The sequence below is a fragment of the Tupaia chinensis genome, unplaced genomic scaffold (assembly GCF_000334495.1).
Source record: "Tupaia chinensis unplaced genomic scaffold, TupChi_1.0 Scaffold000290_1, whole genome shotgun sequence".
Lineage (NCBI taxonomy): Eukaryota > Metazoa > Chordata > Mammalia > Scandentia > Tupaiidae > Tupaia > Tupaia belangeri.
In genome coordinates, this window is record NW_006159775.1 from 226,907 (window position 1) to 244,363 (window position 17,457).

The 17,457-nt window shown below is 42.1% G+C and overlaps 1 protein-coding gene across 1 annotated transcript in view; it reads right to left on the reverse strand.

Annotated features, from left to right (window-relative positions):
- FHOD3 (formin homology 2 domain containing 3) overlaps positions 1–17,457 on the reverse strand; it is a 507,831-nt gene that overhangs the window by 192,595 nt on the left and 297,779 nt on the right. The window contains exon 10 of the mRNA XM_006150579.2: positions 8,694–8,932. Coding sequence (XP_006150641.1) covers positions 8,694–8,932 — 239 coding nt within the window. The remainder of the gene's footprint in view (positions 1–8,693; positions 8,933–17,457) is intronic.

Genomic DNA, 17,457 nt, shown 5'->3' on the forward strand with positions numbered 1-17,457 from the left:
GCTGGCATGATGTCACAAGTAGAAATTCTACATCTGACCTCCTGGGACAGGTGGCCGTCAAAACACTGTGACACAAAATGTTACATAAAAGGACCTCCAGGCTATGTGTATAAAGTGTATACAAACACAAATGAACTTCATATTTACACTTGGGTCCCATCTGCAAGATACTTTATTATGTATATTCAACATTCCAAAATATGAGAAATTCTAAAACGCTAGTCTCAAGCATTTCAAATTAAAGATACTCGAACTGTTCAGCCATTTGAGAGAGCAATGTGGTTATTAACAAGATTTAAAATGCAAATGACTTGTTCTAGAATTTCATTTCTAAGAATTTATGTTAAAAGAATGTTAAGATTGGGACCAACAGGTGGCATAATGGTTACATGGCTGGACACTCCCACGTAGCTGACTGTGGTTTGAGTCCCAGATCTGGCAGCTTAAAACTCATGCCAGGCTCATGTGCATGCATGCCCAAAATCCTGAGAGGAGAATGGAGGAAAAGGGACTGTGGTGTGGCCATCTCCTCTGGGGGAATAATCCCTTTCTGTCTCTCTGTTTCTGTCTCTCTAGAGAGCACACATGCCCTATACCAAAATCTCTCTCTCCAAACAAAAAAGAACTTTCATCTTTGAACTATCTGGCTTAACTCCCTTCATTTTCTCTCATAGTTCATAACCACATCTTTAAATCCTATCATTTTTACTTGAAAACATGGAAAAGGTGCTCTTTACTCAGGTCCTACTCTGAGCCAATGGCAATGTATAAATTAACACAGGATTATAAGGAAGGAGCCAGACTCTGAACTCACCCCCTCACTTCAACACCTCCATTCTATGTCCAGTACCATCGTGATTCCAAATACCACCCTGAGGAAAACTTGTGAAGACCAAGTGTTCTTCTAGTCCTTCTAGCCTGCAGGTCAAACCTCTGTGTCCCACCTGCAAGCTCAAAACCTGGCTATAACCCCTGACTCTCTCAATAGCCTGATTACAACTGTATCACTTCACAATTTAGTAGAACGAGCATTTTGTGCAATATACACCAGGCATTTTTAAATTTTTATCTCCAGCCTAAGTTACATAGAAAAAATAATTCTCTTATTTAATATTTTTGTTCCTTGACCATCAGCTGACAATATCAGCAGCCAAGAGGAGAGGAGAGCTGTCCACTGCTGCCTCTCAGTGCTGAGTCCTCAGCTCCACTTGAACACCTTTAGTAAGATTGCCCCACGTCCCTCTTCCTCTGAACCAGTTCACGATGCCTAGCTATAGAGTATCATACCTCAGGCTGACCCCATGCTTAGCAGTTAAGGGAGTGGGACTCTCCCATGACTGAACACCATTTGAGTCCAGGCCCTAGTGGCTTTAAAAGCATGGCGGACACATGTGTACACATGTGTCCAAAGTCTTGACAGGAGGAAGAAGAGGGATTACAGAAGTAGGATTACAGCATGACTGGGTTCCTTTGAGGGATGTTTTTCTATTGTATTTCTCTCTAGAAAGAGCACATATGCCTTCTGGCAATTTAAAAAAAGAATATCATACCTCTGTTATGTAATGATTATTTCTTCTTGCCAGTTTGTCCTACGTTGTTGTCACAGTCTATCATGTGAATTTTTTGGAATGTGATAGATGTGAAGCTGATTAGAATTGGGTATGTTGGACACTCTGGTTCCTGAGAGAAGCATGACATTTATGCAAGTCTTTGGTACTCAATGAGGGGTCAGCATATTCCCTGTAACTGCACCCCATCTGCAAACTTTGCTGAATGTAGTTAAAGAAAAACCAAAAACAGGACTCTACTGTAATTTATATAGTAGCCCAGAGTAACCAGTCAGCCATTGAAGGCATTCCATATCTCTTTTCTAAGAAACACTGCATTCATGACTTGGTTTGCAAAATACTGGTGGAATATTTTTTAACCAAAAATACCTCTTCTCCCTCTTTCTCTCCCTCTTTTCCTCTCTTCCTCCCTCCCTCCCTCTCTAGATAGATAGATAGATAGATAGATAGATATAGCTGATTACTATAGTGACTGAAAAAAGTCCGTTTTGACCCACGCACATGAAAATTTAAGGTAAATCCAGAGTTCCACATGCCTCTAAGAAAGGTACCTTTTCCAATAGCCAAACACACCCCACCTTGGTATCGCCCCAAGAAGGAGATGAAAATTATAACCAATCACCTGCCTTCCCCTAAGGCAGAGATTCTGACTCAGCATTCCTAATATTTTAGAACAGATGGTTCTTTGTTTTTGGGGGATCTTTCATGCACATTGCAGAGCAGCATTCTGGACTCTATCCACTAGACTCCATGCCAGTAGCACTTGCTGCTCAGTTATGACCAAAATGTGTCCAGACATCCCCTCAGGAGCAAAATACTCCCTGAACTTTAAGAGACGAACTGTGCTCATTCCAATCTGTCATAACCTCCCCAAGTACTCCAACCTTGCCTGAGAGACCCACTTCTCTCCACCTGCCTCTGTGTCCCCAATCTGACTCACCGCCTGCCCATCTCCATCTCTCTCAACTCCACCCACTTGCTTTGGAAACTCAACACCGGCCATCAGCAAGTCCATGGTCTCAATCTCTTCATGAAATATTCCCTTACTTCCTTGCTCTCACCCCAGACCTAAGAACACATTCCTACAGCCCTCTCACACGGCATGGTGGGTTTTCCTCTCACACTCACACGCCCTCTTCTCTTCGCCAATTCCAGACCATTTCCCCCTAATCTCTATCAAAAAACCCCTTAGAACACAGGTTGCCAAACTATAGTTTCTGGGCCAAATCTGGCCCACCACCTGTTTTTATACAGCTGGTGAGCTAAGAATGGCTTTCACATTTTTAATGGTTGGAAAAAAATGAAAATGGTATTTCATAACACATAAAATTCATTTCAGTGTCCATAAATAAAGTTTCACTGGAATGCAGTCATGCTTATTCGCTCACCTGTTGTCAATAGCTACTTCTATGCCACAAAAACAGAATTCAGTTGAGTAGTTGTAAGAGATGGTCTAACCCTGAAAGCTTAACACAATTACTATCAGACCCTCATGGAGAAACTTTGTTGACCTCTGCCTTTCAGGCACTCGGCACTAGTATGTACCTTCCACTCCCCAACTACTGGGTTGTTGGAAAAGTCATAGTGCATATTTTGCATAGAAAAAAATGGAAAAATACGTCATTACTTTTTCAATGACCTAATAGTTGTCAACATCCACTATCTGCCAGGTCTTACTTCTGTGTGTACTTAAATACACACATGACTGAAAGCTGGATGGCACAACTGCTAACTTAATGACTATATGAAGTGAAAAATTACCTCCACAGGCTGGAATGTTGTGTTGAAATCAACAGGATGAAATTCAAGGTGCATGTGTTAAATAAGTCCCCCGTGCAATGTTCAGAAAGATTCACTATAATGCAACAAGGAGATCCAGTGTGAGTTGACAGAAGAACCAGGATGAACAGGGAGACATTTAAGGGAGGCAAACCCAGAACAGAGACTTTCCTAACAAACAAACCTCAAGGACAGAATGGGTTGTATGTTAGGAAAGAGAGAGATCAAGGCTGGAAATGCACCACATCTCTAGAAAATGTAAAAGAAAAGACTCCTGATGTTGGCTAGACAAACTAACAATCTTTCAGTCCTAAGACTGATTATAAATACTATAATTTAAGCTGGAGATGTTAGTTTAAGAGCTTTTAGATGCCAAAAATAATTTCCTCAGTAATAAATGAAAGCTCCAAATTTTTCTTCCTTCCAATCAAATCTATAAATTTCAAGTGCAAAGAAGAAACTCATGACACACACAGTCATATAAAGACGCTGTTAGATGACAGGTGGCCAATAAACCTATACCTCATTTGGAAAATGCTCTATTTCTTAAGAAACCAAAGCAAACTCATCTGAGTTCAGTCTTGTTAGTCCTCATTAGAGTTAAAGCACATAGCCTAGCAGGTTTAAGTCTGTAGGGAGACTAAAATTCTTTTTCTGAACCCCCTTTGAATTTTTATATTTATCTCAAAAATGTACTTACAGGGTATATAAAACAAACTCACTCTAAAAAGACTGAAGTGTGATTCTTGCTCAGTGAACATGTTTAGGAGAGGCTGGTTGAGATGTGGTTTTGAATGCTTTGGACATTGAGAGGGAAGGGTCAAAAACAGGCTTCACCCATGACTCAGTGCCCTACTCGTGCAATTCATTTTAAGGTACCCACTCCCATCTGTTTTTCTCATTTGTACAACGAGGACAATGACATATGGCTCATTTGCATCTACCCAGGATCACTGTAGAATTAAATTCAAATGATATAAAAGGGCCACCTGGGTAGAGTGTCACATACATTTCACAACAACATGGCTCCCCTTCGAACATCTGATCTATTTGTGCCTTGTTTTCAAAAATGTTGGCACCTCTAGGGTCACAGAGTTAGAAAATTCAGCCTAAAATTCCTCATAGATGGTATCTGCAGGCATGCTGCTACAAGCTAGCAGAAAGAACATCCAGGGCGTTCACCTAGATGAAGAGCAATCTATGTCAGGCATGCTTCTGTGTCTTTCAAGGCCTGCAGGGGACAGAACACAATGAGCTACTTGATTCTAAGGTGTCTTTTTGAGGCACAGATGTTGAGCATGTGACTACACTGTACAGACTGGGATCATTTCCTCATTTGTCTATTGCCACCCTTTCCTGCCTCTGCCAAAATGACAATTTCTCATGTCTTATGAGGCTACAGGCAAAAGCCCTCCAACAGGCTTCATGGGTAGTCACTGCATTACTACCAGTCTGTAAAATGTTATCGAGCTTTACAAGCTGGAAAGTGTATTTTTCTCAAATGCTACTAAATTTATAATGTAGTCATATAAGTAAATTAGTAAATTTACCAGCAATAATTTATAAAATCAGTTCTAATTAAAAAGAATAAAACAAGTGGCATTCGGAACAGCCTCTCTGGTCTCCAGCCCAGCATGATGAGGTTGTGAAATGTACCCAAGATGGTCCACCTCTCATCCTCACCAATCTATAACAAAGTATTTTCCTCCGAACTCACAACAAAGGGACCTTGGAAAAGTAACAGCAAAAAAGGAAAAAAAAAAAAAAAAGAAACATACCAGGAACAAACGTGACACAAGCCAGCCAAAGCAAGTGAATACCAAGTATTGCTGACAAGGGTCACCTAACTCCTATCCTCAGCCAAATACCAAGAATTACTGACAAGGGTCACCTAACTCCTATCCTCAGCATTTTTGGTGATTTTAATTATTGATTTTTTTCAGCCCATTGTGTACATTTTCCTCAACTCACTCCATGATAATTTCTCAAGCCATTAGCTAGAAGCTAATGCTAGGAAACAGCTTCAAATGCCCCTTTGTGAGCATAGCTGATTTCGCTAAAAGTCTTGATCGCATAACACAATGACCATGGTAAACGTTCTTTTTCCTCAATCTATTCAGAAGTTGAGATCTTTTCATTACAATAGAGTTTGTTGTACAGAGACTCAAAAATACAAAACAAAAACAAACAAAACTCAAGATAGAGGGCCCTTGGGGCTACATGGTACAAAGGGATGTCAACATAGACCATGGCTGCATGTCGCTCTCAGACCGATGTCCTCCTTTTCTTGGTGAGAGAGCAGCAGCCCCAAGGTGTGGCCTGGTGCAAATTTTTTTTTTTTGGAGAGGTTTTCGCTATAGGGCGCGTGCGCTCACCAGACAGACATAGACAGAGAGACAGAAAGCGAGAAATCACCCCCCAGGGGGGATGGCCACGCCACAATCCCTTCTCCTCCATTCTCCTCTCAGGATCTTGGGTACAAACACACACGTGACTGGCATGAGTTTTAAGCCACCTGGTCCAGGACGAGAACCGCGGTCGACTACATGGGAGTCCAGCAACATAGCCATTACGCTAACTGCTGGTCCCGCTTGGTGCAAATTTGAGTGATTCCATGAAACCAAGCAGAGCAGGGCACTTCCTAGTAATGGTGATGGTAGGATATTCCTTTAGGGATGGATTGCTTTCTTTCTTAGGGTCATCTGACTGATTCTAATTTTCTTCTTCATCTTACAGCCTTGTGATCTAAAGTTGCCTACCAGCAGGCTCTCCATGAGGAGGGAGCATGCTCCAGCCAAGGACAGCACTGTTTCCACCCTGCTGGCAGCAGGAGGTGAGTGTATCAGTCAGCCACTATGGGCCCAAAAGGCACAGACTGGCCCACAGAACTCATCATCACAGTAAAATGACAGCATCCATTTGGGAAAATACAACTGAACCAAGACCCTAGAATAACACAGCTGTCCTTCTGTCACACTGGCTACAAAACTACTCGAGGGTCCCAAAAGATTTTGTCACATTTCAAATTTCAAAAACAGTGACAACTCGAAAAGTTTGTGGGAAAAATGGAATTTAAAAGTATTAATTTATTTTGAAACAAAAAACTTTTGACATCCTTTTGAATAACTTTTGAATACCTTTTTTACAGTACACATTTTCCATGAACTGTTTGAAGACCTGTAACTATATAATTTCTCATGGGACTGTCCATCTCTTTCTTCCTATTGACCTTTCTCATTCGATATTTCTCCCACCTCAGATGTAAAGTTCAAAGAATGAAGACTGTAGGGCGGCGAAAGAAACATACCAGGAACAAACGTGACACAAGCCAGCCAAAGCAAGCAAATACCAAGTATTGCTGACAAGGGTCACCTAACTCCTATCCTCAGCATTTTTGGTGATTTTAATTATTGATTTTTTTCAGCCCATTGTGTACATTTTCCTCAACTCACTCCATGATAATTTATCAAGCCATTAGCTAGAAGCAATGCTAGGAAACAGCTTCAAATGCCCCTTTGTGAGCATAGCTGATTTCGCTAAAAGTCTTGATCGCATAACACAATGACCATGGTAAACGTTCTTTTTCCTCAATCTATTCAGAAGTTGAGATCTTTTCATTACAATAGAGTTTGTTGTACAGAGACTCAAAAATACAAAACAAAAACAAACAAAACTCAAGATAGAGGGCCCTTGGGGCTACATGGTACAAAGGGATGTCAACATAGACCATGGCTGCATGTCGCTCTCAGACCGATGTCCTCCTTTTCTTGGTGAGAGAGCAGCAGCCCCAAGGTGTGGCCTGGTGCAAATTTTTTTTTTTTGGAGAGGTTTTCGCTATAGGGCGCGTGCGCTCACCAGACAGACATAGACAGAGAGACAGAAAGCGAGAAATCACCCCCCAGGGGGGATGGCCACGCCACAATCCCTTCTCCTCCATTCTCCTCTCAGGATCTTGGGTACAAACACACACGTGACTGGCATGAGTTTTAAGCCACCTGGTCCAGGACGAGAACCGCGGTCGACTACATGGGAGTCCAGCAACATAGCCATTACGCTAACTGCTGGTCCCGCTTGGTGCAAATTTGAGTGATTCCATGAAACCAAGCAGAGCAGGGCACTTCCTAGTAATGGTGATGGTAGGATATTCCTTTAGGGATGGATTGCTTTCTTTCTTAGGGTCATCTGACTGATTCTAATTTTCTTCTTCATCTTACAGCCTTGTGATCTAAAGTTGCCTACCAGCAGGCTCTCCATGAGGAGGGAGCATGCTCCAGCCAAGGACAGCACTGTTTCCACCCTGCTGGCAGCAGGAGGTGAGTGTATCAGTCAGCCACTATGGGCCCAAAAGGCACAGACTGGCCCACAGAACTCATCATCACAGTAAAATGACAGCATCCATTTGGGAAAATACAACTGAACCAAGACCCTAGAATAACACAGCTGTCCTTCTGTCACACTGGCTACAAAACTACTCGAGGGTCCCAAAAGATTTTGTCACATTTCAAATTTCAAAAACAGTGACAACTCGAAAAGTTTGTGGGAAAAATGGAATTTAAAAGTATTAATTTATTTTGAAACAAAAAACTTTTGACATCCTTTTGAATAACTTTTGAATACCTTTTTTACAGTACACATTTTCCATGAACTGTTTGAAGACCTGTAACTATATAATTTCTCATGGGACTGTCCATCTCTTTCTTCCTATTGACCTTTCTCATTCGATATTTCTCCCAGCTCAGATGTAAAGTTCAAAGAATGAAGACTTTATCATTTCCATCTATGTATCTTTATCACTTTGAATACTTTTGATCTGTAACAGACACTCAATATAAATGTTTCCTGAATGACTGACTGGCTAAATGACAAAATTAATATCTGCTGAAATATAGGTAAAGAGATATTTTTTAACTCATGTGGGATTACTCTATTTAACTAAAACCAACCTTGAGATAGTCATGTATTCCCACAGGTATCTCAAGAGATTTACAATGTCACATGTCTATGGTGACAAACCATTCATTTTGAGGCCAAAGTTCTGTTATGGACTCTTCTCCATTTGATTAAACATAGTTTTTCTGAACAGAGATTAATTGGGATATTTGAAAATATTTATTAAACAGGTAGTTGAAGGTGAGTTCATGGAGCTTAGATCAACTCTGAGCAGGTCTCCAAAGACTATCTTGGTAGGAAGATTTGGGGACTTGGGGTGATGGTTTAACGGTAGAGATGAGGCAGCGAGTACCACCAGGGGGTGCTAACAGGCCAGTGAGGAGGGAGTGATGGTGGGTGTCTATGGCTTCCAGGCCCATATCTATGTATGCTCTCCACTGCCCAGTAAATACTTACTTTTCACGGAGTTCTTGTACTTGGGCCGACTTGAAGCTCGGAGGCGACTGGGAGCAAGGGCTAGTGGGTGCTGACAAAAGACTCTTGATGTTCTGCATTGAGTGCCTGCGGCTCCTTCTGCGGTCAAGGCCCCGGATTTCGGCCCCACTTCCAGAAGACACGCTGGCCCTCCTCCGGTCCCGGCGCCCGGTGGGGGGCGGCTCTACAGTCTCATCGCCATCCTCATGCTTGAGCACCACCTGAAAAAGCAGGGTGCAGCCAGTGCAAGGTCAGACATGACATCCTCTCTTAGGCCCTGGGTGGGACTTTGCATTGCAGCCCCGCCCATGTGAAGGTTGGACTCTGTCTTTCCGCAACAATGGGCCTCATCTTCACTGCAAGGTCTTCCAACCACGTGTGCCCAGAAACCAAGTACTCCTGTACACTGCAAGGTGCTTGCTACTGTGTACTCTCCCAGTCACTTGGCCATGAAAGGATGAAGGATTATAAGTAAGTCTCAGAAATACGGTATAATGAGATGGAATCAGATTTACCTCAGACCCTAGCATTCCCCTTTTCTAGATCTTTCTCCTTGCCAACCCTTGGTTCTTCCCTGGTCTGGGAGGCAGGGGCTCCTCCTGAAGCCTAATAGTGGCTGGTTCTTGATCATTCCTGAGCTTGCTTTCCCAAAAAGGGTGCTCAGAGAGGCAAAGGCCACAATATCCAGGGGAACAGGCACTGGCCTCACCCAAACACTGCTCTGAGAGGTCCACAGTAGGATGTACTGCTTGATTCCAGAATCTTGGTGACAGCTGCTGAGGCTATCAGCAGCCTGAAGGCCTGGGTTAGGGGGTCAAGCCTGTAGTTACACTGGATAGCATGCACATGCCAGTCACAAAGACGTAAAATGAAAACACGTTCAGTTCCCACAATAAGAACCTTTTAAAGTTTCCTCTTAAGATGGATGCATATTTATGCAGAAGAATAACTGGCTCACATTTTGTCACTTTGGCCTTGGTAGAGAAATTGGAGTCATGCCCTAATAGAAAGCCCTGCCTTTCTATAAGAGATATTTGAGTCCTGTGTCTAGTGGGCACCCTCTGCAGAGGCTCACTTGCCCGTTTCTTAATCTCATCCAGTCCTGGATTCTACTCCATGACTTTCTTACCTCACATGAAAGCTAACTCTGCCTTTTTTTGCACAGCTCTCCAATTCACTTCTGCAGCTCTGCTCCTTATCCGTGCTCACTCTTCCTAGCCACGGCTACATTTATCTGTATCTTCAGCTTCTTTCATTCTTTATGCCTACATTCTCTAAAACTGGACAGTAAAAAAGAACACAAGTTTTGGTGCTGACACACTGGCTGTGCCACTAACTAATCAGGTGTGATCTATAGCGAAGTACTTGTCCTATCTCTAGCTCACTAACGACACAGTATTTCACATGTGGGTGTGTAACAAGTATAACTTATGGAAAGGGAACTTTGTGCAGCTTCTAGGGCAGGCCTTTCCCCATGGCTGGTACTCAGTACACATGACTGCCCTTCCTTTACCAGTGCTCTCAGATGAAACACACTGGGATGCCCATAAATTTCTCCACCCCAAATGGGCCTGGCTCAACCACGTCCAGCAGTCTCTGTGATTGCAACCATGCAGTCCCATGGTCCCAAGTCCCCACACATGCCAGTTCTCTAGATGTATGGGTGCTTTCAGTCACATTTCACAAATCAGTCCTGCATATGAAAGAAGTAGCAATATAAAGGCCCACATGGCTAACCACACTATATGGCCTTAATATCACCTATCTACAGAAAATTTGACTATAGCAAAATCAATTGCCCTTAAGTCCAAGTTGTTCACATGTGTGCTCATCTAACAAGATGAGCTCGGCTGAGGCAAGGCCAGGTTGGCCACTCGTATCCCAGTTCACAGAGTCATAGTAGCACCTGAGACACACAGTCTCTTTGGAGTGCACCTGACTTTACCTGCCCCACCCTGTTTCTTTCAGCTCTCACTTTCAGATAAGATCAACTGAATGAAAACTCTATCTACATGTCAGATACATTGTTATAACAAACTCTTAGATAAATGAAGACAATTTAACAATCTTTTGGCTATTGTTTCCCCCCCACAATTTACTAGGCAAACATAATTTTAGGAGCTTTGAGAAAAGTGATGAGTCCACCTATAGCTCTATCTTTCTAAAATCTCAGTGGAAATTCTGTTTCCTTGGTGTCCCCTTCTCTGCTGTAATTGTGAGAACTAAAAAAGAAAGGATACTTTTGATTCATCACATTTGTCATCGTGATTTGAAAACTTTAAATGGCATTCTCTGGGGAAAGTTGGAGAATGATCCCACACCTAACCAAGGGCAGCACTGTAAAGTATTTCTAGGTGATTATTTTTAATTCATTTTTAGATACAAAAATTCTAGACCATTTAAACTTACTCTGACCTGAAGTATTGATTCTACTTCTTATTAAGTACACATTTAGCAATAATAAGATTAGGGGCTAAAGTAAAGTTCGGATATTTCTAATTCCTTGTCTAACCTCAGGGATCCAAGGATCAAATAACATTCCACTCACAGTTCCTTTCAGAGAGGCACAGAGTGTCATGGAAGATGGAGATGATCAGAACGTTTAAGTGAAAAGAAAAATCTGGGGAAATTATCAAGGCAACATCATAAAATGGAATTCAGTTGGGGTTTTCTATAGTTCAGACCCTTGACAAAACGTCTATCTCCTTAATAGAAGAAAAGTGCATGGTGAGGGTTCATGGGCCACAGACTCCTAGTAAATACAATGGCAGCTTTGGGCTTGACAGTCTGGGATAATGTAACATAAAATTGGGGGCTGGTGTTCGTTCACTCGTAGTTTCAGTCTTCTAACAAGAATTCCAGAATCACCAGTGCCAGGTGATGACAGGAAGAGACTTGACTTGCACATACGATGGCATTTCCAAACTCTTCAGATTCTAGGGAGCTTAGAGTCAAGAACACTAAGAGCTAGAAAATTCCAGGAGAGAACAGCTCCAGACTGTTCTCCAATACAAGAATCGGTGCTAAGTCAGCCCTAATTAGCTACAAGCATAAGCGTTGTACTCCACGGCAACACTGAGAGAGATCAAGCCCATCTTGAGAGAGCTCTAGTTTCTCCCAAGCAATGGAGTGGATCATATGTTGGACCCCTCATCAAATACCTTCTAACTCTTTTAATTAAATGTGTAACTTCTACACAAACAGATCTCAGGTTAGGAGAAAGCAGCAACCAGAATCTAGTATTGATTGTCTGCACACTCCCACTTAAAGAAGAAAGTACTTAGGAGCAGCTTAGGGTAGCATCTATGATAACTTCCACTAGTTTTCAAGGCCACTGAATGGTTTGAATATTCTTTTTAACTTTTTTGAAGAGGTTTTTACCATAGTGTGTGTGAGCTCATCAGAGAGAAAGACGGAGAGAGACAGTGAGGGAAAGTGAGAAATCAATTCCAAAGGGGATGGCCATGCCATAATCCCTTCTCCTCCTGGAATTTTGGGTATACACACACACACACCTCGTGTGAGTTTCAAGTGACCAGGTCTAGGACTTGAACCACGATCAGCCATGTGGGAGTCCAGTGATACAACCACTATGCCATCTGCTGGCCCCTCTTAACTTTTTAAACAATGTTTCTTTTTATTTTACTGTTGTGAAAACAATTAACCTGAGATCGAGTCTTATCACATTTTAAGTGTACAGTACAAGACTGTTAACTGTAAGTACAAAGTTGTCCAGCAGATCTCTAGAACTTATTTAACTCACATTCCAGAAACTTTACACACACTAATTAGCAGTTCTCCATTTTTCCCTCTCCCAGCACCTGGCAACCACCAATCCACTCTTGCTTCTATGAGTTTGACTATTTTTGATACATCACATGAATAGAATCAACCAGTGTTTATCTTTCTGTGACTGACAAATTTTACTTAGTATAATGTCCCCTAGGGTCAGCCGTGTTGTTGTAAATGTCAGGACTTCTTTCTCTTTTAAAGCCAAGTAATATTCCATTGCATGTACGCATCACATTTTCTTTAGCCATTCATCTACTGACTGACTGTGAGTAGGGTTACAATGAACATGGAAGTACCAATCTCTCTCTGAGATGCTGATTTCAGTTACTTTTGGACAAATTGCCAGATGTGAGATTACTGGCTCACATGATCCTCGTCTAAATTTTTGGACACTGTTTTTAACTTCTTATCCTCAAATACCCACCAAGTATAGAGAAGAGTATAGACTTATGTGCCCATTGCCCATGATAGCTCAATTATTAATTCATAGCCAATCATGTCTCTTTACACTCACTCCTACCCTTTCCCCATGGCTAGATTTTTTTTTTTTGGAGGTAAATTCAGATCATGCCATTTCATCTGTAAATATTTTAAAATATCCTTGAAAGAATTTCTAAAAGACATAACTAGAATACCATCACTCCACTTGAAATAATTTTTTTAAAATAATTATTCAATTTATTCAGTATTATTTTTATTTGTAATAGGGCATGTATGCTCACCAGAGAGAGACAAGGAGAGAGAAAGTAAGAAAGCAAGCCACCAAGTCCGGGATTTGAACAGCAGTCAGTCATGTGGAAGTCTAGCACATTAACTACCACACCACTTGCTGGTCCTAATATAATTTCTTAATATCATCAAATATCCAACAATCTGAATAATATTTTTAATTTTTTTTCTTAATTCACGATAGTGTGTGCATGTGAGAGTAAGAATGACCGACAGAGACACCCTCCACAGAGGGTGTCTAGTCATGCCGTGATCCCCTTTCCTCCAATCTCCCAGCCCATTAGATCTTGGGCACTCATGTGCATGTCCAGTGTGATTCAGACTGACCAGGCCAGGGATCTGAGCCATGGTAATCTAGTGGAATCCAGCTTCTCTTGAGCAGCAGCATGCTACTGCTATACCATGGAGCTGGCCAGAACAGCCTGAACATTCTCAATGGAGGTTAAAAAAACAAAAACGATTCATGTTTCTTTGAGATTTTGTTTGCTTTTATGATAGAGAATGAGTGTGCAAGAGAGAGGAGGAGAAGAAAAAGAAGAGGGATGGGAAGAGGAAGAAGAGGGATGGAGGGAAAATGGAAAAGCACCCTCAATAGGTTTTCATCATGCTGCAGTCCCTTTTCTCCAGCCTCCCCTCTCCTCAAGATCTTGGGAGCTAATGTGTGCCAGTGTGCTTTAAAGCTAACCTAGGAAACTGAACCCATGGTCAGCCATATGCCTTCCAGCCTTGCAGGGTGCCCTGTCACTGCCTTGCCCTAGCAGTTGGGCCCATTTCTTTGAGTTTACATCATTACTATGCTATTGCTAACATCCATTCCAGACAGCCATCTTTATATATAGATGTCATTCTTTTCCTCATTGCCAATTCACATCTTCTTTTTATGTCATACCTACACAACTCCATTCAGTGTTATGTGAAGTGGGTGTCAGTCCTAGCACGAGGAACAGGGCTGATGACAGGTTGTGGTCGATTGTAATAGTGTTAGGCCCCCAGAAAAATCACATCTCCCTGTTTCCTCTCCCTTATGTCATCTGTTCCCACGCTCACTCTAGGCATGGCTACATGACTTGCTTTGACCAATAGAACATCAGCACATATGACGCAAAGCAAAGAGAGACTTAAAAATTGTTCACGTGCTGGGCCTTGACTTTCTGGAATGCTGCTACACTTTAAGAAGTGTGGACTAGTCTGCTAAAGACACATGGTCCAACCAACAGTCAGCACCAAATACCAGACCAAGTGAATGAGGCTCTTTTTCCATCCAGCCCCAGTGGAGCCACTAAATAACTGAAGCTACATGAAAACCTCCCAGCTGAACCAGGCCCAAATTTCTGATCCACAGAATCATGAACAGTGATTGTTATTTCAGGCCACTATGTCTTGGGGTATTTGTTATGTGGCAAGAGAGAACCAATATATATTTTTTATCACCTGTGATAAGAAAGAATATTAAGAAATTGGACCTATTAGTTAAGTACACCTGAAAGTCAGTTGTTCCTCACCCTCCAGACTTAAGAGGGACATCTTCACCTTACAGGGCATTTTCAGAACCAAAAGTTAGAACACAAATCTGACAAAATATTTTTTGACATTACGTATTTGAAAAATCATATGAAGCTGTAAAATTTCCAATGAATTTAATTAAACATGGATCAAGTCACCTTTCTGAAACGGAATTAAATTACATTAAATTGGGCCTGTCCCCAGAAGGACCAAGACATATGGCTAGCAGATGTCCTCCATTATTAGGAAGAATCCTAGAAACCTAACCAAGTTCTCCACAGTCACTTGAGAACATTTCAAATGTTTTGTCCTCACAGTATTGGCTCTGCTTGTAGACTTTCTTGCTGCTCCCCTGAATGTACTGAAGTTGAGTGTCTTATTGCAATATTTTAAAAAACACACTAACTTTCAAAAGGGAATGAAAACCCATGGGGCCAGCAGATGGTATAGTGGTTATTTTGCTAGACTCCCACATAGCTGACCATGGTTCAAGTCCTGAACCCGGTGGCTTGAAAATCACTCCAGGCATGTGTGCATGCATGCCCAAGATCCAAAGGGGAAAATAGAGGAGACAAGATTGTGGCATGGCCATCCCCCCCACCCCCTCCCCGGGGGATAATTTCTCACTTTCCCTCTCATTGTCTCTGTCTTTGTCTCTCAGGAAAGCACACATGCCCTAAGGCACAACCTCTTTAAAAAAAAAAACAAAAAGAGAGAAAGAAAGAAAATCCTGATTCTGCCTGCTATCTATAGCATCCCATTTTTCACCCTGATTTACTTATTACTCAGGGAATCTGTTCTCAAGGTATCTACTTTCTGACTAAGTTATACTCTTCCTTCAAACACTATCTGGAAAACACTATCTATTATAAAATGTTGATCACTGAAGGAGATCTTCATGCCAGCACTTACTCTTCTAGCCTGGGCAGATGCACTGTGGGGCCAGAAGAGGTATGAGGTATAAGATGGGAGGAGGGCAAAGGGAAACAAACCAAGAAGTACGTCCCCAGGACTGTTAAATCAGAGCCACGACACAGAGTCAAAGTGCTCTATTATCAGTTATGAGCAACTTGAGAGTGGACAAGTAGCAGGAGCCCCTTTGTCTTGTCAAGGAAGCTTCATGGAAGAGGTAACATCTGAGGTGACTCTCCAAGGAGGAGTAGGGGTTTGCCAACTTGAGAATGAGGCGTAACAAACTCCAGACAAAGAAAATGTTGATAAAGGAAAGTCCTCCACCCCAAGAACCTGCCTTTCATATTCAAGAAATAGGAGGAATGAGTGCGGCTAAAACTGCAGAGGCACTTTGAGAATGATGTCCTAGACAGTGTAGGGCCCTTGTACCAACTCAAGGAATTTCATCCTGCTGGTCCCAAAAGGTCATTCATTTATTTTAGTTTGTTTTCTTAAACAGAGGAACAACAAAGTCAGACATGACTTTCAGAAGGATGACCATGTTTTCAGTTGGAGGGAGCAGGAGAGACCAGAGAAGGCCTCCATGGGATGCGGCCCCTCCAGACGTCAATATCCCCACGCTCAGCACAGACTGCTGTCCCAAGCCGTGCTCCTCCAGTCATCCTAACCTCTTCCGACCCTCCACATCTGCCAAGCCAGACACCCACCATCTTCTTTCATGAGGCCTTCACCTCATATAAGCTTTCCTTGCCTCTGCCTCAGCTTCTCTTTTCCTCACAGGTTTGGGGACCATGATGGTCAGAGAAAAAAAGAAACTATCTGCCAATGGGTATGGAATTTCTTTTGGAGGTGATGAAAACATTCTAGAACATGATGGTGACATTTGTACAACACTGTGAAGATACTAAAAAAATCATTTAATTATACAGTTTAAAATGGAAAAGTTGGGGTATGTGAATAATATCTAAAAGGAAGGACTTTAAAACGAGTAAGAGGAACGTTATGAGGGTACCAAAGTCTCTTCCAATGCTAGACACAGAATACCACTGATGGAATAATCTTCGGAACAGTCTTCATGCATTACTCTGGATAAGCTTAGGCCCAGAGGAGTACTTTCCTGTTTGAAGTCACCACCCATGAGGAGGAGATCTGCTTCCTACTGGCCAAGGGAGGAAACGGGAATGAGGATAGGCAACAAAGACACAATTTACCACTCACAAAATGGGCTCTAACCTTCATGTAATATCCAAACAATAAGTTCCTTTAGTAACATGGGGCCACAGAAATAAATTAACTCAGACTGAACTCAAGGTAACAGGCCCTGGAGCCAAAGCCCAGCCAATGTCTTGGCCATGCAACTGGATGAGCAGGGGACTCACCCTCCAGACTTAAGAGGGACATCTTCACCTTACAGGGCATTTTCAGAACCAAAAGTTAGAACACAAATCTGACAAAATATTTTTTGACATTACGGGGAAAATAGAGGAGACAAGATTGTGGCATGGCCATCCCCCCCACCCCCTCCCCGGGGGATAATTTCTCACTTTCCCTCTCATTGTCTCTGTCTTTGTCTCTCAGGAAAGCACACATGCCCTAAGGCACAACCTCTTTAAAAAAAAAAACAAAAAGAGAGAAAGAAAGAAAATCCTGATTCTGCCTGCTATCTATAGCATCCCATTTTTCACCCTGATTTACTTATTACTCAGGGAATCTGTTCTCAAGGTATCTACTTTCTGACTAAGTTATACTCTTCCTTCAAACACTATCTGGAAAACACTATCTATTATAAAATGTTGATCACTGAAGGAGA